The 22,913-nt window shown below is 52.1% G+C and overlaps 1 protein-coding gene across 1 annotated transcript in view; it reads right to left on the reverse strand.

Moving 5' to 3' along the window:
- Positions 1-9,226, reverse strand: part of pdlim1 (PDZ and LIM domain 1 (elfin)) — a 144,765-nt gene extending 135,539 nt beyond the window's left edge. The window contains exon 1 of the mRNA XM_038783021.1: positions 9,059-9,226. Within this exon, the coding sequence (XP_038638949.1) occupies positions 9,059-9,154 (96 nt within the window). The 5' untranslated portion in view covers positions 9,155-9,226. The remainder of the gene's footprint in view (positions 1-9,058) is intronic.
- Positions 9,227-22,913: the final 13,687 nt, after the last annotated feature.

Here is a 22,913-nt window from a genome sequence, read left to right on the forward strand (position 1 = left end):
AACCTTTTAGGACACTACGGGCAATTTAGCATGGCCAATCCACCTAACCCGCACATCTTTGGACTGTGGGAGGAAACCGGAGCACCCGGAGGAAACCCACGCACACACGGGGAGGACGTGCAGACTCCACACAGACAGTGACCCAGCTGGGAATCGAACCTGGGACCCTGGAGCTGTGAAGCATTTATGCTAACCACGATGCTACCGTGCTGCCCCCTGCCACCAGGCCCTGCTCTGCCTCAAAATAGTGCCATTGGTTGTTTCATGGCCATCTGAGACAGCAGACAGGGTTTTGGATTCCAAATCTCAGCACCTTTGACCATGCCGCACTCTCTCAGTATTGTGAGAATGACAAACTAGCTGAATGTATGGTATAGCAAGATTTCACATTTTAAAATTCTTATTGTAACAAATGACAAAAAGCACTATTGACTAAACAATATTTTTATATTGCAGGCAACTTATACTTTCAATTACAAGAGGAACAATCCCCTTTTATACTGATCACAAATCTTAGTCCCCACAAAATTACTGTTAATACAACAAACAGTTCCCGGTTGCTCCCAGTTTCCAATTGCCACCTTGTTTCACTGACAGGACAAGGGCAGAACATGCATTAGGCATGACCACCTGCAAGTCTCCCTCCAAGTCACACAGCATCCTGACTTCTGACTTGGAACTATATCCCCCCTTCCTTCACTGTCTCTGGGTCAAAATCCTGGAACTCCCCAAAGATTCTACCTCCCTCTGGCCATAACAGGACAAGATTCCCAGTATCTGTAGAAGGCATCTCTTCAACGAGAGACCATCTCCCCGAACCTATGTCTGGCAGTGGTAGATCCCAAGGTCAAGCAGCCTTTTCTCTCTGCTGATCTCACAGAACTGTTGACTGCTTGTAATATTCGTTGATTTTAGGGAAGCTTGTAACCTGATCACAAAAATGGCTGTTCTGCCCTCTTCCCTGTCGCAACATGAAACGCATTATTCCATCCTGGTAGAATTGCTGACTACTTATTATTGACCACAACTCTTTCTGGGTTGAAAAGTCAATGGACAGTTTAGCAGCACAACTGTTAATAACCTTCTACCTACGATACAATTCTGGGACTTTGGGAGACTCAAGAGACTGAGCCTATTCTTTTCAAGCATAACCAGTTTGCACCTTCTTCTCGGTAAAACAGTCTAAGCTTTCGTTTGATCCCTAATAACCGTCAGGGAGACTGTAGAACAGGTCACGAGACCTGCTTCATTGACCCGAAATTTAAAGTTCCTGCTCCAAAATGTAACAATTTTATAACCCTTTAATTGTAACGCTCAGTACTGCACGCAGGTGTATCAGCTATGAGTCTGCACTCAGTCCTGGAGTGGGACTTGACCCCACGACGTTCTGGCTCAGTCATGATGTGCTAGCAACTGTGCCATGGCTGCTGAAGATCGATATCACACTCGGCATCCATTGTCATGTGGAGGTCAAGGTTGGGGATGGGCAAGAAGATGGCAGGCTGCCCACACCCCCCCCCTCCCCCCCACCTTCAAATACATTGGTGGGGGGGGGCTAAAATTCATCCATTTTCTGGTTTTTGTTATGTATTCGATATTTTCCTGACGCACGGCCTCCTCTTTGCATCTTCTGCATAGCCTCGTCCGTTTAGGGCTGATTTTGTGCAGTGGGTTCATTCCCAGGAGATCCGGGGTCAGGCATGGAGGGAGGGTCAACATCGAACAGGAAGGAGCCTTCCTGTCCTATCAGATAAAATTGGAACCTAGTCCAAATCCCACTTTAGGATGAAAGCACGCCATCATGTAGCGGCAGCACGGTACCATCATGGCAGCACGGTAGCATTGTGGATAGCACAATCGCTTCACAGCTCCAGGGTCCCAGGTTCGATTCCGGCTTGGGTCACTGTCTGTGTGGAGTCTGCACATCCTCCCCGTGTGTGCGTGGGTTTCCTCCGGGTGCTCCGGTTTCCTCCCACAGTCCAAAGATGTGCAGGTTAGGTGGATTGGCCATGCTAAATTGCCCTTAGTGTCCAAATTGCCCTTAGTGTTGGGTTATGGGGATAGGGTGGAGGTGTTGACTTTGGGTAGGATGCTCTTTCCAAGAGCCGGTGCAGACTCGATGGGCCGAATGGCCTCCTTCTGCACTGTAAAGTCTATTCTATGTAATCACAGTTCTCCAAACACACGAGCTTTGTGTTACAATTCCTCGCCCAGTCTTAAAACATACATAGAATTACATAGAATTTACAGTGCAGAAGGAGGCCATTCGGCCCAACGAGTCTGCACCGGCTCTTGGAAAGAGCACCCTACCCCCTATCCAAGGTCAACACCTCCACCCTATCCCCATTACCCATTACCCCCACCCAACACTAAGGGCAATTTTGGATACTAAGGGCAATTTATCATGGCCAATCCACCTAACCCGCACATCTTTGGACTGTGGGAGGAAACCGGAGCACCCGGAGGAAACCCACGCACACACGGGGAGGATGTGCAGACTCCGCACAGACAGTGACCCAAGCCAGAATCGAACCTTGGACCCTGGAGCTGTGAAGCGATTGTGCTATCCACAATGCCACTGTGCTGCCCCCAGACACCGTCCAGCATATTGCATCATAATCACCAATACAACAACAATTGGATTTATATGGCACCTTCAGCAGAATTAAACACCCCCAGGGCACTTCACAGATGCATTATAAAGTAAATACTATGCGAAACCACATAGAGTCATCGAGGTTTACAGCACAAAAGGCCCTTCAGCCCATCGCATCTGCGCCAGCCAAAAACAACCACATTCTAATCCCATTTCCCAGCATTTGGCCCATAGTCTTGGCCGCCCTGGGATTGCAAGCGCACATCTAAATACTTTGTAAAAAAAAAAAATTTAGAGTGCCCAATTCTTTTTTTTCCCAATTAAGGAGAAATTGAGCGTGGCCAATCCACCTACCCTGCACATTTTTGGGGGTCATGGAGGTGAGACCCACGCAGACACGGGGAGAATGTGCAAACTCCACAGGGACAGTGACCCCGGGGCCGGCATCGGACCCGGGTCCTCGGCGCTGTGATATCATACTGTCCTCCTCACTGTTGACATAAGGAGGCGTTAAGGAAGATGACCAAAGGAGATTGGGTTGAAGGAGTATTGTAAACGGGAAAGGAGAAGTTGAGAGGTTAGGGCCAAGCAGGTGGAACGATTAAAATCAGGAATGCCCAAGAAATGAAAATGGTTTATTGTCACAAGTAGGCTTCAAATTAAGTTACTGTGAAAAGCCCCTAGTCGCCACATTCCGGCGCCTGTCCGGGGAGGCTGGTATGGGAATCGAACCGTGCTGCTGGCCTGCCTTGGTCTGCTTTCAAAGCCAGCGATTTAGTCCTGTGCTAAACAGCCCCTGAGGCATTAGAGGAGAGCGGATATAACAGAGCGCTCCAGGGTTGACATAGAGAGAGGGGCGAGGCTATGGAGGAATCTGAGAACAAGTACGGGATTGTTGAAAATCGAGGCGTTCTCTAACCAGGAGCCAGTCAGCGTACGCAGGGGTAATGAGGAAATGACATTGGGTGCAAGTTGGGACAAAGTTTTGGATGACCTCATGTTTACAGAGGGAGGAATGTGGGAAATCGGCCAGCGATGCATTAGAATGGTTAAGTCTGGAGATAACAAAGCATGGACAAGATTTCAGCAGTAGAAGGGGTGGGGATGGGTGATGGAAATAGGTGGTCTATATACACATATATATTTAGTTGCCATGGTCCCTTTGAGGGCGGGGGGGGGGGAGCTCTGACTGGTGGTGATTTAACCTGAGGATCACCACACCTCAGGGGCTGGGCCTTCATGAATAACCTCAGCCGGTAGGGGAATTGAACCCACGCTGTCGGCCTTGCCCTGCGTCACGAACCAGCCGTCCAGCCAACTGAACTAAACCAGCCCAATATTTTTTAAATCCAGTTTTGAATGGATCGCCGTGCCAACCACGGGGAAAGGGGTGGGGCTGGAAAGCCTCAGCAAATGGCTTAATTCTGCCCAATATTTACTGGAAGCAACTCTCTGCTGGTCCCAAATATGTAAATCATTTATCGAACTCTGGCAACGGCAGCACTCACGCCTGAGAGCCAGAAGTTTGTTTGGTCAAAGTCCTACCCCACAATATGCTGAATATAAATCAAGGCCAGCCCTTCAGTGTAATGCTGGGGGGACGACTGTATTTTCAGGTGAGGTAATAAAGGGGAAAAGGACATTGATCTGAAACATTAGCCCCGTTTCTCTCTCCGCACATGCTGGCAAACATGCTGAACGTTTCCAATATTTTCTGTGTTTATATATGTTGAAATGAGGCTCCCCTTCCAGCTGGACTGATATCCTGGTTGGCAGGCGTCTAGATCCAAAGGTCACAGCCTCAGAATAAGGGGCAGGTCCTTGAGGATGAGGAGGAGCTTCTTCACTCGGAATGTGGTGAAACATCGGGCAGGATTTTTTCCGGGTCCCCAGCAGGATGTTCCTCGGCATCGCGCCGTTCACGGCTGACGGGATTCTCTATCTCCGCCACTTGTCGATGGGATTTCCCACTGAAGCCACCTCGCACCGCCGGGAAACCCACGGGCGGGCGTGCACTGCCGACGGGAAAAGAGAATCCCAACGGCCGGAGAATTCCGGCCTTCGGAATTCTCTGGCCCGGACGGTTGTGGAGATTCAGTTGTTGAGTATGTTCAACGTCAGCTTTGAGAGACCTCTAGGTGCCAATTTGATTAAGCACATCTTCACACACACTCTTTCTCTTTCTCCCCTATTGGGAATAGTGGGGAAGTGGTGGAAGTGCTCCCGAGATGGTTATTAGACCGTTGAACGTTATGAATGCTCCTTCCTGGGCGGCACGGTGGCACAGTGGTTAGCATTGCTGCCTACGGCGCTGAGGACTCGGGTTCGAATCCCGGCCCTGGGTCACTGTCTGTGAGGAGTTTGCACATTCTCCCCGTGTCTGCGTGGGTTTCACCCCCACAACCCAAAGATGTGCAGGTTAGGTGGATTGGCCATGCTAAATTGCCCCTTAATTGGAAAAAATGAATTGGATATTCTAAATTTATATAAAAAAAAAAAAAAAATGAATGCTCCTTCCGTGGCTATAGATGCCAATGACATCAAGGGTATGGGAACAGTGCGGGCAGATGGCGTTGAGGTCAAAGATCAACCTTACTCAGTTAAATAGTAGAGCAGACTCGAGGGGCCAAATGGCCTACCATTGTTCCTATGTTCAATGTTCATAAATAGAGAAATACAGCACAGAACAGGCCCTTCGGCCCACGATGTTGCGCCAAACTTTTGTCCTAGGTTAATCATAGAATTTTGGACAATTTTTCATGGCCAATCCACCCAACCTGCACATCTTTGGACTGTGGGAGGAAACCGGAGTACCCGGAGGAAAATGTTAAATGATGCCACAGCACTCGTTGAAGAAAGGTGGCACCCTGGCCAATATTTAGCTGCCGAGTAATGTTAGGAAAGCAGATGATTGGGCAGCACGGTAGCATAATGGTTAGCACAAATGCGTCACAGCTCCAGGGTCCCAGGTTCGATTCCTGGCTTGGGTCACTGTCTGTGCGGAGTCTGCACATCCTCCCCGTGTGTGCGTGGGTTTCTTCCGGGTGCTCCGGTTTCCTCCCACAGTCCAAAGATGTGCAGGTTAGGTGGATTGGCCATGATAAATTGCCCTTAGTGTCCAAAATTGCCCTTAGTGTTGGGTGGGGTTACTGGGTTATGGGGATAGGGTGGAGGTATGGGCTTGGGTAGGGTGCTCTTTCCAGGAGCCGGTGCAGACTCGATGGGCCGAATGGCCTCCTTCTGCACTGTAAATTCTATGTCTATGATTGGCTGTTATTAAGATCGGGGGTTTGTCGTGCACGAATTATCTGTTGTTTTCCCAGAATATAACTGCAACTACACTTCAAAAATAAAGTCTCCATAGTCCCAGATTATGCTTTGCCCTTTGAGGGGGGAGGGCTGACTGGTGGTGATTCAACCTGAGGGACACCACACCTCAGGCGAGGGGCGAGATTGAGAAGGTGGGGTCTTCATGGATACCCTCAGCCGGTGCGGGAATTGAACCCACGCTGTTGGCGTCGCTCCACATCACAAATCCGCCATCCAGCCAACTCAGCGAAACTGGTCCCCGCTTCAACAGTACTTCATAGAATTCCTACTGTGCAGAAGGAGGCCATTCAGCCCATCGAGTGTGCACCGACCCTCGAAAGAGCACCCTACCCACTAACCTCCACCCCATCCCTGCAACCCCGTAACCACACCTCATATTTGGACACTACGGGGCAATTGATTATGGCCAATCCACCTAAGCTGCACATCTTTGGACTGTGGGAGGAAACCGGAGCACCCGGAGGAAACCCACGCAGGCACGGGGAGAACTTGCAAACACCACACAGACGTGACCCGAGGTCGGAATTGAACCTGGATCACTGTGGCTGTGAGGCAGCAGTACTAACTGCTGTGCTGCCAGCTTCATCGTCCATTCAACACTTTAACAGTTCACTGGGGGAAGTTGCGAGGCAATACTTTCTTTCTAAGCACTCTGCTATTCTAAGGATCCGCTATTCTCGGTATGACACTGTGTGTTTTCTCTCAGTAATTGTCCACATCAGACACCAGTTGTGGTCAGGGCTAGGCTCGCACTTTAACCCCAGACCTCAGCTAGCGCAAGGAGCTAAACACCAACAAGATGACGAAGGAGGATTTCTCATTCGATTTTCCTTCCTCTCTTTTATTGGGAAGCACCTGGTCTCTTACTCAGTCCCCTCTCTGGATTATGAGATCAGCAGCAGGCCAGCTTCACCCGCCTGTACAAGTATCACAGGATGATTCAGCACAGAGCGCCATTTGGCCTATCACATCTATGCTATCTAATTCGTTCAACTCTTTCCCCATAAGCCACAATTTCCTCTGCATTCAAGTAATCATCCAATTCCTTTTTGAAAGTGCTCTGGCACCACCTGCTCAGATTGTCCTCGAGCGTAACCAATAGATTACTGCTCATGAGCCACTGAGCTCTCTGGGAATAACGTATAAACCTGCCAATGTCTCGGCAAATAATATTTCATAGGGAGAAATAAATATTCAACTGGTGGATAAAGTTCACAGTCTGTGTCAGTAAATGATAATAATGGGCAGCACGGTAGCACGGTGGTTAGCACAATTGCTTCACAGCTCCAGGGTCCCAGGTTCGATTCCCGGCTGGGTCACTGTCTGTGCGGAGTCTGCACGTCCTCCCCGTGTGTGCGTGGGTTTCCTCCGGGTGCTCCGGTTTCCTCCCACAGTCCAAAGATGTGCAGGTTAGGTGGATTGGCCATGCTAAATTGCCCGTAGTGTCCTAAAAAGTAAGGTTAAGGGTTGTTGGGTTACGGGTATAGGGTGGATACGTGGGTTTGAGTAGGGTGATCATGGCTCGGCACAACATCGAGGGCCGAAGGGCCTGTTCTATGTTCTAATGCTATTTTAATGGGACTTGCATCTGGGTTGAAAACAAAGCCCCCTATCATCAACGAGACAGAATTCCGGAGTAACATAAGAACATAAGAACATAAGAACTAGGAGCAGGAGTAGGCCATCTGGCCCCTCGAGCCTGCTCCGCCATTCAATTAGATCATGGCTGATCTTTTGTGGACTCAGCTCCACTTTCCGGCCCTAACGCATTGAAAGCTGCTGCGTTTCCGGAAAGCAGCTTCTCAAAGGAGATGGACACTAAATGCTAACTTTGCCAGTCATGCCCAGATCACATAGGAAGCCTTTTCAGTCCCATCTTCTGCTTTTTTCCCACTCGTTCATGGGACGTGGGCGTCGCAGGCTGGGCCAGCATTTACTGCACATCCCCAATTGCCCTTGAGGGGGCAGTTAAGAGTCAATTACGTTGCTGTGGGTCTGGAGTCACATGTAGGCCAGACCGGGTAAGGACGGCAGATTTCCTTCCCTGAAGGACATTCGTGAACCAGATGGGTTTTAATGACAATCGGAAATGGTTTCATGGTCATCATTAGACTTTTAATCCCTTTTCTGTTGAATTCAAATGTCACCATCTGCCGAGGTGGGATTTGAACCCGGGACCCCAGAGCATGACTCTGGGTCTCTGGTTTACTAATCCAGTGACAATACCACAACGCCAATGCCTCCCTCACCGCCCGTCCCCAATTGCCCTCGAGAAAGTGAGCCGCCTTCTTGAGCCGCTGCAGTCCACTCATCTGACCTTCAGAGGTGCCCCCTCCCCCCCCTTGCAAAGACTATAGCCACGAACACTGCCACTCCCCACCCTCCCTCCCCACCCGCTCACCCACAGCCCCCTCCACACACACACACACACACACACAGACCCATGCCTTTGCTGTTTTGATGAGACACAGGGTACAGACACAAAATCCATTTCCAACCCCCCCCCCCCCCCACCCCCACCCACTCCCCCACCCCCAGTGTCAACCTCACCTCACTCACACCCAAAGCTACTGGCAGCAGAAAGCGCCCAGGCCGGGTGTACTCGGCCGAGGCACCAGTGAACTCTTGTCGAAAATAACTCCCTCCTTCAGAGAGACTGAAGTTTCAATTGCAATATGGAAAGTCTCAGGGATGGGGGAGAGGGGGGGATATCGTCAGGGGGATAAAGGCAGGGGCTGCCAGAGACAGAGGCAGGGGCTGCCAGAGACAGAGGCAGGGGCTGCCAGAGACAGAGGCAGGGGAGCCAGGGCGATAGAGGCGGAAGCAGGCAGAGAGGGATAGAGGCAGGGGGGTAGAGGCAGGGGCAGGCAGAGAGAGGTAGGGGGGTAGAGGCAGGGGCAGGCAGGGGGATAGAGGCAGGGTTAGGCAGAGAGAGATAGAAGCTGGGGGTGGGGGGGGGGGGGGGCAGGGAGATAGAGGCAGGAGGATAGATAAATCCTGAACCTCCCTTCCCCCAGGGGGTAAGTCAGTTTCTAGTTGCCCGGGTGGGGATTTCCCAGTCGAGTCAGTTTCTGAAATTAACAAGAGTTGAAACAGTTCCCCGGAGCAGGGCTCTCCTGGCCCGTTCCTTACCCGGGAGATAGTCAGCGGCTGTTCGAAATCCTTCCCTCCGACCAGCCTGAATCCCCAGGGCGAAGGTCCAAGTAGATCGATCCGAAACTGGGACATTGTGGATGGGCTTGAATTGAGGGGCTGGGGTGGGCTGGAGGAGGGAGTGGAGGGTGGGATAGAGGAGGGAGGGTGGGAGAGAGGAGGGAGGGGTGGGCTGGAGGAAGGAGGAGTGGGCTGGAGGAGGGAGTGGAGGGTGACTGGAGGAGGGAGTGGAGGGTGGCTGGAGGAGGGAGTGGAGGGTGGCTGGAGGAGGGAGGGGTGGGCTGGAGGAGGGAATGGAGGGTGGCTGGAGGAGGGAGTGGAGGGTGGCTGGAGGAGGGAGTGGAGGGTGGCTGGAGGAGGGAGTGGAGGGTGGGCTGGAGGAGGGAGTGGAGGGTGGGCTGGAGGAGGGAGTGGAGGGTGGCTGGAGGAGGGAGGGGTGGGCTGGAGGAGGGAGTGGGGGAGGGAGTGGAGGGTGGCTGGAGGAGGGAGTGGAGGGGGGCTGGAGGAGAGAGTGGAGGGGGGCTGGAGGAGAGAGTGGAGGGAGGGCTGGAGGAGGGAGTGGAGGGTGGCTGGAGGAGGGAGGGGTGGGCTGGAGGAGGGGGGTGGGCTGGAGGAGGGAGTGGAGGGTGGCTGGAGGAGGGAGGGGTGGGCTGGAGAAGGGAGTGGAGGGTGGCTGGAGGAGGGTGGGCTGGAGGAGGGAGTGGAGGGTGGCTGGAGGAGGGAGGGAGGGCTGGAGGAGGGAGTGGAGGGTGGCTGGAGGAGGGAGTGGAGGGGGGCTGGAGGAGGGAGTGGAGGGTGGCTGGAGGAGGGAGGGAGGGCTGGAGGAGGGAGTGGAGGGTGGCAGGGGAGCTCTATCCACACTCACTGCCTGATCCCAGGAACACAGTTTCCTCCTCCTGGCTGGCAGCCTGTGAATCAGCTTCCCAGGACTGGAGTCATTTCCGAGCTTCGGCTCAGTTTTATTGTGTTTCCAAACAACACGTCAGCCAGTGCCCCAACCCTGCTGCCTTCTATGGTGTTCCTAACACAGATCCGCCCTCTCTCTCTACACAGTGGGTTGCACCCACACCCTTTCACTACTTATCTGTCTTTGGGTTTTTCTGGTACAAAAATTCCCACTTGCTGCAAAAACACCAAAAAGGGCAAGCGACCTCTCTCAGTAACTGAAGCCTCCCCCTCCCCATCTCTCTGTATCTCCCCTGCCTCTCTCTGTCTCCCCTGCCTCTATCTCTCTGTCTCCCCACCCCCATCTCTCTATCTCCCCTGCCTCTATCTCTCTCTCTATCTCCCCTGCCTCTATCTCTGTCTCCCCTGCCTCTATCTCTCTCTCTCTCTCCCCTTCCTCTCTCTCTATCCCCTGCCTCCCCTGCCTCTATCTCTCTCTACCTCCCTTGCCTCTATCTCTCTGTCTCCCCTGCCTCTATCTCTCTCTCTCTCTCTCCCCTTCCTCTCTCTCTATCCCCTGCCTCCCCTGCCTCTATCTCTCTCTCTACCTCCCCTGCCTCTATCTCTCTATCTCCCCTGCCTCTATCTCTCTCTGTCTCCCCTGCCTCTCTCTCTCTATGTCTCCCCGCCTCTCTCTCTGTTTCCCCTGCCTCTCTCTCTCTCTCTCTCTCTCTCTCTGCCTGCCATGCCTCTCTCTCTCTCTGTCTCCCCTGCCTCTCTCTATGTCTCCCCTGCCTCTCTCTCTCTGTCTCCCCTGCCTCTCTCTCTCTATGTCTCCCCTGCCTCTCTCTCTCTCTGTCTCCTCTGTGTCTATAGAACATAGAACATACAGTGCAGAAGGAGGCCATTCGGCCCATCGAGTCTGCACCAACCCACTTAAGCCCTCACTTCCACCCTATCCCCGTAACCCAATAACCCCTCCTGACCTTTTTTTACACACCAAGGGCAATTTATCATCGCCAATCCACCTAACCTGCACGTCTTTGGCCTGTGGGAGGAAACCGGAGCACCCGGAGGAAACCCAGGCAGACACGGGGAGGATGTGCAGACTCCACACAGACAGTGACCTAGCGGGGAATCGAACCTGGGACCCTGGTGCTGTGAAGCCACAGTGCTAGCCACTTGTACTACAATGCTGCCCAACTGCTCTATCTCTCTGCCTCCCCTGCCTCTACCTCTCTCTCTCTCCACTGCATCTATCTCTCTCTCTCTCTGCCTCCCTTGCCTCTCTCTCTCTCTGTCTCCCCTGCCTCTCTCTCTCTATGTCTCCCCTGCCTCTCTCTCTGTCTCCCCTGCCTCTCTCTTTCTCTGTTTCCCCTGCCTCTCTCTCTGTCTCCCCTGCCTCTCTCTCTCTATATCTCCCCTGCCTCTCTCTCTCTCTGTCTCCCCTGCCTCTATCTCTCTCTGTCTCCCCTGCCTCTCTCTCTCACTGTCTCCCCTGCCTCTCTCTCTCACTGTCTCCCCTGCCTCTCTCTCTCTCTGTCTCCCCTGTCTCTCTCTCTCTGTCTCCCCTGCCTCTCTCTCTCACTGTCTCCCCTGCCTCTATCTCTCTCTGTCTCCCCTGTCTCTCTCTCTCTGTCTTCCCTGTCTCTCTCTCTCACTGTCTCCCCTGCCTCACTCTCTCACTGTCTCCCCTGCCTCTATCTCTCTCTGTCTGACCCTGCCTCTATATTGCTACCTCTCCTACTTCTACCTCCCTGGTACGAGTTCTTACCCCCACCTCCCACATCCCCGAGACTTTCCACAGCACAGAAGGAGACCATAGAACATAGAACATAGAACAGTACAGCACAGAACAGGCCCTTCGGCCCTCGATGTTGTCTATTTGACCCATCGGTCTGTGCTGACTGTCCGAAAGAGCACCCTATCTTGGGCCACTCTCCCGTCCTATCCCTGTAACCCCTCCTAACCCACAGATCCCTGGACACTGAGGGGCAATTTATCATGGCCAATCCACCTAACCTGCACAATCTTTGGACTGTGGGAGGAAACCGGAGCACCCGGAGGAAACCCACGCACACACGGGGAGAACGTGCAGACTCCGCACAGACAGTGACCCAAGGCTTGAATTGAACTGGGCGCCGTGAGGCAGCAGTGCTAACCACCGTGCCAAGGTGCTGCCCCAGCTCAGACCATAATAATGTGAAACCGGTTCCATGCAAAATACAATGGGGGCATTGCCAGGCCCTGCCCATGTGTGCTGACTCTTCCTGCATTCCTTGTTGTCAGTCAGACTGAAACTGTGTGTAACCTTACCCAGTATGTGTTGTTCAACTTTATAAATATATATACAGACACACACACTGCACTATTTTTTTTCTCAAACCCGCTATTTTTATTTTTCAAAACTCGCCAAATTCCAGAGGCCTTTCAATCGTTTTCTTCTCATGAATGATCTCAGTTGGACACCACCCCCAATACGTGTCCCAGCTCCGTTCGAAGACGAGGATATTTTTGGATTTTGAGCTGAAATTCCTGCAAGCAACTTCAGCGACGTAGCATTTTGAGTTTCTCTCTGTCCCAGGAACTCCCTCTGACTTCAGTAATAGGATAGTTCTCATGTTTGTGGAGGAGTTTACCTTGCTGAGGGAACGCATGACCCAGGGGTGTGCAGTGCAAGTGGATTGGCCATGCTAAAATTGCCCCTTAGTGTCCAAAGATGTGCAGGTTGGGTGGAGTTACGGGGATAGGGCGGGGGAGTGTGTCTAGTCAGGGCGCTCTTTCAGGGGGTCGGTGCAGACTCGATGGGCCGAATGGCCCCTGTGAATTATACTGCATTGTAATTCACACTGTATTGCATTGCATTGTACTGTGTCCTTGTGGGCTCTGTATACGAGCCGTTGCATGGCTCTACCCATAGGGGGAGATAAGGAGTTTGCACTGGGCTCCACCCTTGGCTCTGCCCATGGCTCCGCCCATGGCTCCTCCCACTAACCGGAAGTATAAAGTGTTGCAGCCGTAAGCCTGCTCTCAGTTCCTCTGGTCGCAGGCTGGCTTAGTTGTAAGACTATTAAAACCACAGTTTACTTCCAATCGTGTGTCTAGTGAATTGATGGTCACATCAGCCCCCTTCTGCATCGTAGGGATTCTATGAATGATGCTCTTCCTGATATTTTAGTTGTGCTGGGATGTGTCAAGTAACATTCACACTTCACACGTGCCAATCAATGATCATCTCCAACAAGTGAGAATCTAATTAATTTCACCTTGGTATTAAAAAGTCCCCCACCACGTCAGCCTCCTGGGAGTTACTATTGACCAGAAACTTAACTGGATCAGCCAGATAATTACTGTGGTTACAAGCATAAGTCAATGGTGGCTGTGTTTAAATAAGGTATTGATCTAAGATCCCGGGACGGGATTCTGTGATCCTGAGGCGAAATGTTGACGCCATCGGAAATGCCGTCACGTTTCTCGACGGTGTCAACACGGCCACAGGATCAGCAATTCTGGCCCCTACAGGGGGTCAGCACGGCACTGGAGCGGTTCACGCCGCTCCAGCTGCTGATCCCGGCGTCAACTGGGCACCGCGGGGTCCGCGCATGCGCAGAGGCACTGGCGCCAACGCGCACATGTACAGTGGCATCAGCACCAACGCGCACATGCGCAGTGGCTTCCTTTAAAGCGCCGGCCCCTGTAGTCCTGCGCCATGTTGCGTCGGGATCGGCGCATTGAAGGTTGCCACTGCACGTGCGAGCGTTGGCACGGCGCCATTGCGCATGCGCGGATCCCACGGCGCAGCGTGAACCGCTCCAGCGTCGTGCTGGCCCCCTGGAGGGGCCAGCATTACTCCTGGCAGCGGCCCGTTCACACCGTCATAAAACACAACGGCGTTTACGACGGCGTGGACACTCTGCCGGCGGGATGGGAGAATCCCGCCCCATCTGTCCACAGGGAATGGAATCTGATTTAGAAGTTCTGAGATAGTGTCAGATCAGAGAATCCCGACAGGTGCAGAAAAAGGCTATTCGGCCCATCTAGTTTGCACTGACCCTCCAAAAGAGCAGCCTACCTAAGGCTGACTCCCCCACCCTAGCCCCATAACCCCACCTAACTACACATCCTTGGACACTGAGGGGCAATTTATCATGGCCAATCCACCGAACCCGCACATCTTTGGACTTACCGGCCTGGTTCCAAAGGGCCGGAGAGTGGCTGCTGAGGTTGGGACAGAGCTGGTGCACTGCAGGGGTACGAAGCTCACTCTGGTGGGGTTAAGGCGATAGGGCGGGGGGGGGGGGGGGGAGTGGACCCCGGTAGGGTGACCTTTCAGAGAGTCGGTGCAGACTCGATGGGCCGAATGGCCTCCTTCTGCACTGTAGGGATTCTATGGATTCTGTGTTTAACAGCAGCGTGCTCGATCTGTGACCATCCGATTCCGACACCAAGACCGGGGACTTTAATCTGGCGTGGTAGCTCAGGACAGGGACACGAGGGCAGGGAAATGGGCAGCCTCGATGCAGAGAATCAATGGGGTGGGCTGCCAATCGCAGGTGTTGCCAATGCCACCCGAGATTGATCTCACTCTCGGCACCTCACTCGTCAGCCTTGGAGTGCAGAACTTGGATATCACTGGACACGTTGTTGAAGCATTGCCTCTCAGTCACATCTCAAACGCTCACCGACAATTGATACTGAAGGGGAGTCGAAATTGTTGCGATGATCTGAACTTTGACAATTCTGGAGTCTGCCCGGATGGGCGAAGACCTAACGTTTTGCCCGCCAGCTCCCTCTCTATCCCTCAGACCCGAGATGTTTATTGACCTCACCTTCCCATCCAAATTCCTTTGAAAACCATTGGCCCTCTCCGCTCGCACGACTGTGAAGGCAGCGAGTTGCGGTAATAAGAATTCAACACCTGGGAAATAATTCAGGAAGAATGGAAGCCGCCATCCAAAGAGGCTGGCCCGCCAATCGGTGGGCACAGGCCACATCGGCGACACCCCGAGGGAATCCCACCCCTGACCCCCCAGGGCACAAGTCAGGAGTGTAATGGAATACTCTCCACTTGCCTGGATGAGCGCAGCTCCAACAACACTCAAGAAGCTCGACACCACCCAGGACAACGCTGCCTGCTAGATCAGCACCCCATTCATCACCTTAAACGTTCCCTCCCTCCACCACCGATGAACAGTAGCAGCCGTGTGTACCATCTACAAGATGCACCAAGGCTCCTTAGGCAGCACCTTCCAAGCCCACGGCCTCTACCATCTAGAAGGACAAGGGCAGCAGATACCTGGAAGCCCCACCACCTGGAGGTTTCCCCTCCCAGTCACTCACCGCCCCGACTTGGAAATACATCGGCCGTTCCTTCACTGTCGCTGGGGCAACATCCTGGAACTCCCTCCCTAACAGCACAGTGGGTGTACCTACACCACATGGATTACAGCGGTTCAAGAAAGCAGCTCATCGTGGCCATCTCAAGGAAAATAATTGATGGCTTTACCAGCGACAGTCACACTCTACAGATGAATAATATAATGGCAGATTTTAACGGAGTGTCCATAAAGTTATTTTGTGATTTCAATCGCGTGCCACTGTTTGATTTTTAGTTATAACCTTCTCCCTGGAGTCACTAACTCAGTCTCAGCTTCTGATTGGTGGAGACGTGGAGCACAAACTGGAATTGAGCATTCAGGCTGTTAAAGGAAATAAGTGCATTTGGATTAGTGGGGGGAGGTGTTGCTCTGAGGCCTCCTGTGCATTTGTCAATTGGACACTGAGTTGTTACATGTTTTGTGGTCTATTCTGTGTCACCACAGTCACAGAGTGGAGTCTTTCTCATTTTCCAGCTGTGAGTAGGCCATGTTTTGCGTGGATGCAGTGGTGTCGATGGGGAGGCGGTGCCAGGGATGTTTGGCACTGGACTAGCAACCCAGAGAGCCAGGGCTATGCTCCGTGGACCTCGTTTTGAATCCCACACGGCGCATGGCAGAATTTAAATTCAAAGAACAAAGAACAATGAAATGAAAATGAAAATCGCTTATTGTCACGAGTAGGCTTCAATGAAGTTACTGTGAAAAGCCCCTAGTCGCCACATTCCGGCGCCTGTCCGGGGAGGCTGGTACGGGAATCGAACCGTGCTGCTGGCCTGCTTTAAAAGCCAGCGATTTAGCCCAGTGAGCTAAACCAGCCCCTACAATACAGCACAGGAACAGGCCCTTCGGCCCTCCAAGCCTGTACTGGTCACGATACCAACCCTTGCCAAAACCCCCAGGACTTCCTTCTGCCCTATCCCTCTATATCAATCCTAGCCATGCGTTTGTCAAGATGCCTATTGAACTCTGTTAATGTATCTGCTTCCACAGCCTCCCCTGGCAACGTGTTCCAGGCACTCACCACCCTGTAAACAACCTGCCTTGCACGTCTCCTCTAAACTTTGCCCCATGGGCCTTAAACCTATGCCCCCTGGCGACTGTCCCCTCAAGCCTAGGAGAGAGTGCCTGCCCATCCACTCTATCCACGCCCCTCATAATCTTGTAGGCCTCTATCAGGTCACCCCTCAACCTCTGTCATTCTAATGAAAACAATCCGAGTCTATTCAGCCTCTCCACATAGCTAACACTTTCCAGACCAGGCAACATCCTGGTAAACCTGCTCTGCACCCTCTACAAAGCCTCTAGATCCTTCTGGTAGTGTGGCGACCAGTATTGTGCGCAATATTTCAAGTGCGGCCTGACCAAGGTTCTATACAACTGTAGCATGGCTTGCCAGTTTCTATACTCGATGCCCCGTCCAATGAAGGCAAGCATTCCGTATGCTTCCTTGGCTACCTTGTCCACTTGTGTTGCCCCCTTCAAAGATCTGTGGCCATGCACGCCCAGATCTCTCTGACTACCCTCTACCTACCAAAATGCATTACCTCATATTTCTCCGGATTAAACTCCATTTGCCATTTCTCTGCCCAAGTCTCCAGACGATCAATGTCCTGCTGTATGTCCTTCAGATTTAATGATGACCCATGAAACCATTGTCATCAAAACCCACCGAGATTCACTCAGGTCTTTCGGGAATGAAATCTGCCATCTCACTTGGTCTGGTCCACGTGAGACTCCAGATCCAGAAATGTGGCTGACTCCCAAATGGCCTCTGAAACAGCCTCGCAGGCCACTAGGATGGGTAATAAATGCCGGCCCTGCCAATGATTCCCATAAACCAATAAGGAAAAGATTCCCAGAAGATTCAAGCTAGAGATCCTCAGCATTGGATCTTTCCTGAACATTTTGTGACATTTTTCCCCCCCCCAAACCCATGGCACTAAGTTACCCGGTGTCAGCAGGTTTCTAGAACGGCCCCCTTTTACGAGTGACTTAAGACGGCTTTGGTGGGCAATTTGATTGTGGAGGTTTAGACAGTCAACCCTCACCATATTGAAATGAAAATCGCTTATTGTCACGAGTAGACTTCAATGAAGTTACTGTGAAAAGCCCCTAGACGCCACATTCCGGCGCCTGTCCGGGGAGGCTGGTACGGGAATCGAACCGTGCTGCTGACCTGCTTTAAAAGCCAGCAATTTAGCCCTGTGAGCTAAACCAGCCCCTCCATATTGACCAATAACCTCCTGCAGAGGTCACTGGACCGCTGAAACAGGGGCTGCACGGTAGCACAGTGGTTTGCACTGTTGCTCACAGCATCCGAGACCTGGCTTCAATTCCTGTCTTGGGTCACTGTGCGGTGTTTGCACGTTCTCCCCGTGTCTGCGTGGGTTTCCTCCGGGTGCTCCAGTTTCCTCCCACAGTCCAAAGATGTGCAAGTTAGGTGGATTGGCCATGCTAAATTGCACTGAGTGTCCAAAAAGGTTAGGTGGGGTTACTGGGTTACAGGGATAGAGTGGAGTTGTGCCTTAAGTAGGGTGCTCTTTCCAAGGGCCGGTGCTGACTCGATGGGCTGAATGGCCCCCTTCTGCACTGTAAATTCTATGATCCTATGATACTCAAACTGTTGGCCTGGTTGAGATCAGGCAACTCTGCAAAAAATTGTTGTTGCAACTCACAAGTCCGTAGACCGACATTATAGCTCACTGGGTTTAAAAGTTAGCTGGGAGCCTTTGGATGTTTTAAAGACTCTTCTGACAATCAGCATCGCTGACGGTGCAGCGCTCCTTCAGCACTGCACTGAAACATCATCCTAAACCAGGGGTTCCAATCCCTGGAGTGGAACGTGGACCCACAGTTGTCAGACTCAGGCGGAAATTGCTAGCAAGAGCGCACAGTGGGCAGCACTGTTGCTTCACAGCGCCAGGGTCCCAGGTTCGATTCCCGGCTTGGGCCACCGCCTGTGCTGAGTTTGCTTTTCCACAGGCTCACCAGAGCCCACCGCAGAGCGGGTTGTCATCATCCTCCATCCCATGGGCCAGGCCCGCTATTACTGCCAACCCAGTGCCCCCAGCCCGTAGTGCGGCAGGTACGTATCACGGAGTGGCCAGGGTGGAACCCAACCTGAACACCTGTGGGCAGGTTATTGTTGAGTGGCTGCCGCTTGACAGCAGCACTGCAGACACACACCTTCAATCACTTTGTTGATGATCGAGAGAAGACTGATGTGGTGCTAATTGGTCAGGTTGGATTTATCCTGCTCTCTCTGGCAGGGACATTCCTGGGTAATTTTCCATTTGCCAGTATTGTAGCTGTGCTGGGGGAATTTCATTCAATTTCATAGAATTTACAGTGCAGAAGGAGGCCATTTGGCCCATCGAATCTGCACCAGCTCTTAGAAAGAGCACCCTACCTAAGCCCCTACCTCCACCCCATCCCCTCATCTCCATCCTATCCCGTAACCCAATAACCCCTCCAAACCTTTTTTTTTTGGACACTAAGGGGCAATTTAGCACGGTCAATCCACCTAACCTGCACATCTTTCGACTGTGAGAGGAAACCGGAGCACCTGGAGGAAACCCACGCAGACACGGGGAGAACGTGCAGACTCCGCAGAGACAGTGACCCAAGCCGGGAGTCGAACCTGGGACCCTGGAGCTGTGAAGCAACTGTGCTCACCACTGTGCTACCGTGCTGAATGGTTAGTTCTGGAGCGTAGGTCTGCAATCCTACTGCTGAGATGTTGCCAGGCCCATTAGCCTTTGCTATATCCAAGGCATTTAACTGCTCCTTGATGTGGAGTGAGTTGAATTAGTTGAAGACTGGTACGGTGAAGATGGTGGCCACGTCAGGAGGCTGTGGCTGGACACTTTATGGCAAGACAGTTGGGCATCTTGGTCCCCCACTAGGGGTATAAAGGGAACGGGCATTTGCGATGTGTCAGGATCTCATTGTCTGAATTTAACTCCTCAATCTCTGCCCTGACCCTCTCCTGATTTTTTCATTGCGTTGGCTAGGCCAGCATTCATTGCCCATCCCTAATTGCCCCTTGAGAAGGTGGCGTTCAGCTGCCTTCTCGAGTCGCTATAGTCCATACGTAGGTACATCCACCGTGCTGTTAGGGATGGAGATCCAGTGAAGGAACGCTTGATATATTTCCAAGTCAGAATGGATGGCAGAGTTAATATCCGGGCTGATGATGTGCCCAGAGATTACTCGAGATCTCTGACTTACATTACTTTTTTTTTAAAATTTAGATTAGCCAATTATTTTTTCCAATTAAGGGGGCAATTTAGCGTGGCCAATCCACCTACTCTTCACATTTTTGGGTTGTGGGGGCGAAACCCACGCAGAATGTGCAAACTCCACACGGACAGTGACCCAGAGCCGGGATCGAACCTGGGACCTCAGCGCCGTGAGGCGGTTGTGCTAACCACTAGGCCACCGTGCTGCCCTTGACTTACATTACTAAAGTTTCTAGTCTTCTCGATGTGTGTCGAGCGGATGATAATTCTGATATTTCACAGTCTCGTCACCAGTTCTGCGAAATCCAATCACGATCAAGGCAGCGAAGCAGGACTTTCTGCTCCCGACCTGCCCATGAGAGTCAGCAATTTATTCTACTCTGTCCTGGGTTGAAATCTTTTCCTGGGATCAGCTCCTCACAACCATTAGCTTCTGGGTGCAGGTATCAGGAGGTCAACCATAATGGGTGTTGGGCACCAATGGTTAGAATCCAGGGAAACCTGTCATTCAAACAGCCCCCAGGCTGCCCCACGAGGCATCATGGGGTTAACAGAGACGTACCCCTGCATGTCCCCTGGGCAACGGTTTAATGTCTGAAGTTTTATTTGCGATTTGCTCTTTGTTTAAGGCAGTTCCCCTTTAAGGGACTGTCCCTTTAATTTGTCCCTCACTTCATTTGATTGTGTTCACTTCGTTAGGCTTGGAGAATCATTGCAGTGCAGAAGGAGGCCATTCGGCCCATCGAGTCTGCACCGACCCTCCGAAAGAGGGCCCTACCCAGGCCCACTCCCCCACCCCATCCCCGTAACTCCACCCAACCTGCACACCTTTGGACAGTGGGAGGAAACCGGAGCACCCGGAGGAAACCCACGCAGACTTGTGAAGAATGTGCAAACTTCACACAGACAGTGACCCAAGGCCAGTTCTTTGTGTTAAACCAAACAGTTGGAAATGGAGAGAAATCCGGCAGATTTGGGAGGGCTGCAGGGACCCCCCAGGGGCATTCCTCCCCTTTCACAAAGCCTACCGAGGAGATCAAACAGCGGAAGCACACAATTCTGGAAAATGTTACCATGTGTCGGGTAAATCTGACACGTTACGCATTTAGTACCCTGATTAGAATGAACAGCCCTTGCAGATAACATCATTTCATTAGCGATGCAGGAATGTGTGTGATAACGTCAAAAATTCCCACAGAGCACTGGGTCCTCACAACCCCTTCACCTCTCCTTTCCGTAAATCAAACAAGCTCCTCTTAAATTTGCCAACGCCATCCCCTTTCGCTGTCTTTCTCTTCCGCACATTTGTCACCCTGCATAGATTTACAGAGGATTACGTGCATGATTTTGCTATGGGGAGCTTTCAGTGGGTTGCACAGTGGTTAGCACTGCTGCCTCACGTGACTGTCTGTGTGGGTAAAACATAGATAACATAGAAAAATACAGCACAGAACAGGCCCTTCGGCCCACGATGTTGTGCTGAACCTTGGTCCTAGATTAATCATAGATTATCATAGAATTTACAGTGCAGAAGGAGGCCACTCGGCCCATCGAGTCTGCACCGGCTCTTGGAAAGAGCAGCCTACCCGAGGTCAACACCTCCACTCTATCCCCATAACCCAGTGACCCCACCCAACACTAAGGGCAATTTTGGACACTAAGGGCAATTTTAGCATGGCCAATCCACCTAACCTGCACATCTTTGGATTGTGGGAGGAAACCGGAGCACCCGGAGGAAACCCACGCACTTTCTCCCCGTTTCCCAAAAGAGAAAGGTGGGGTTACTGGGTTACAGGGATAAGGTGGATGCCTGGGCTTAAGCTTCAACAGGGTGCTCTTTCCAAGGGCCGGTGCCGACTCGATAGGCCAAATGGCCTCCTTCTGCACTGTAAATGCTATGATATCCTCATCCAACATCTCCCAGTTTGTGTTATAGGTGTTGAATGTCCGATCTCAGGACAGTGTACACCCACCCTCAGTCTAGCTGAGATCAACGCACCCAGAACTGCGCCAGCAAGTTACTGCAGACTCCGCAAATCTGCAAACGTTCTGAATTCATCATTCAAGTGTTCTTTCCTGCCAGATGGTTAAGTCTCTCGAAGCTGATGCGGGGGTGAATTCTCCGTCGACAGGCTTCTCTGTACTGCTGGCAGCACGCCCTCGTCCACGGGTTTCCCGAGCATGGAGCGACTATGATTAGAAATCCCATTGGTCAGCGGCTGGACGGAGAACCCCCCGCCAGCGATGGTGCGCCAGCGAGAAACACTCGACTGGGGTGGCGGAGAAGTCACCCGCTGCTTGCGGGGGTGGGGGGGGGGGGGGGGGGGGGGGGGGTATTGCGCACAAGTGAAGCTCATAAATCTTAGTTTGAATACATTTAAATTGTTACACACCTCACCAGCAAATCTAATGTCCGTTAGGGAAGGAGATCTGCCATCTTTATCCTGGTCTGTCCTACATGTGACTCTAGACTCGCAGCAACGTGGCTGACGCTTAACTGCCCCCTCTGGAATATTCAGTTCAAGGGCAATTAGGGATGGGTAACAAATGCTGGCTTTACCACAGACACCCACACCCCAAGAAGGAATAAAAAACAACATTCGCTTGGAGAATTTGCTGATGCTCAGCTCAAACCATTTGAAATGAAAATCGCTTATTGTCACGAGTAGGCTTCAATGAAGTTACTGAGAAAAGCCCCTAGTCGCCACATTCCGGCGCCTGTCCGGGGAGGCTGGTACGGGAATCGAACCGTGCTGCTGGCCTGCTTGGTCTACTTTAAAAGCCAGCGATTTAGCCCTGTGCTAAACAGCCCCTGTTCAACATTGAAGCAGTTGTATAGAACCTTGGTCAGGTCGTACTTGGAATATTGCACACAGTTCTGGTCGCCACACTACTTTGGAGGCTTTGGAGAGGGTGCAGAGCAGGATTACCAGGTGTTGCCTGGTCTGAGGGGTGTTAACAATTCGGAGAGGCTGAATAGACTCGGACCGTTTTCATTAGAACGACGGAGGTTGAGGGGCGACCTGATTGAGATCTACAAGATTATGGAGGGGATGGATAGAGTGGATGGGCAGGGACTCTCTCCCAGGGTTGAGGGGTCAGTCACCAGGGGGCATAGAACATAGAACAGTACAGCACAGAACAGGCCCTTCGGCCCTCGATGTTGTGCCGAGCAATGATCACCCTACTCAAACCCACGTATCCACCCTGTACCCGTAACCCAACAACCCCCCCTTAACCTTACTTTTTAGGACACTACGGGCAATTTAGCATGACCAATCCACCTAACCCGCACATCTTTGGACTGTGGGAGGAAACCGGAGCACCCGG

The sequence above is a fragment of the Scyliorhinus canicula genome, chromosome 22, assembly GCF_902713615.1.
Source record: "Scyliorhinus canicula chromosome 22, sScyCan1.1, whole genome shotgun sequence".
Lineage (NCBI taxonomy): Eukaryota > Metazoa > Chordata > Chondrichthyes > Carcharhiniformes > Scyliorhinidae > Scyliorhinus > Scyliorhinus canicula.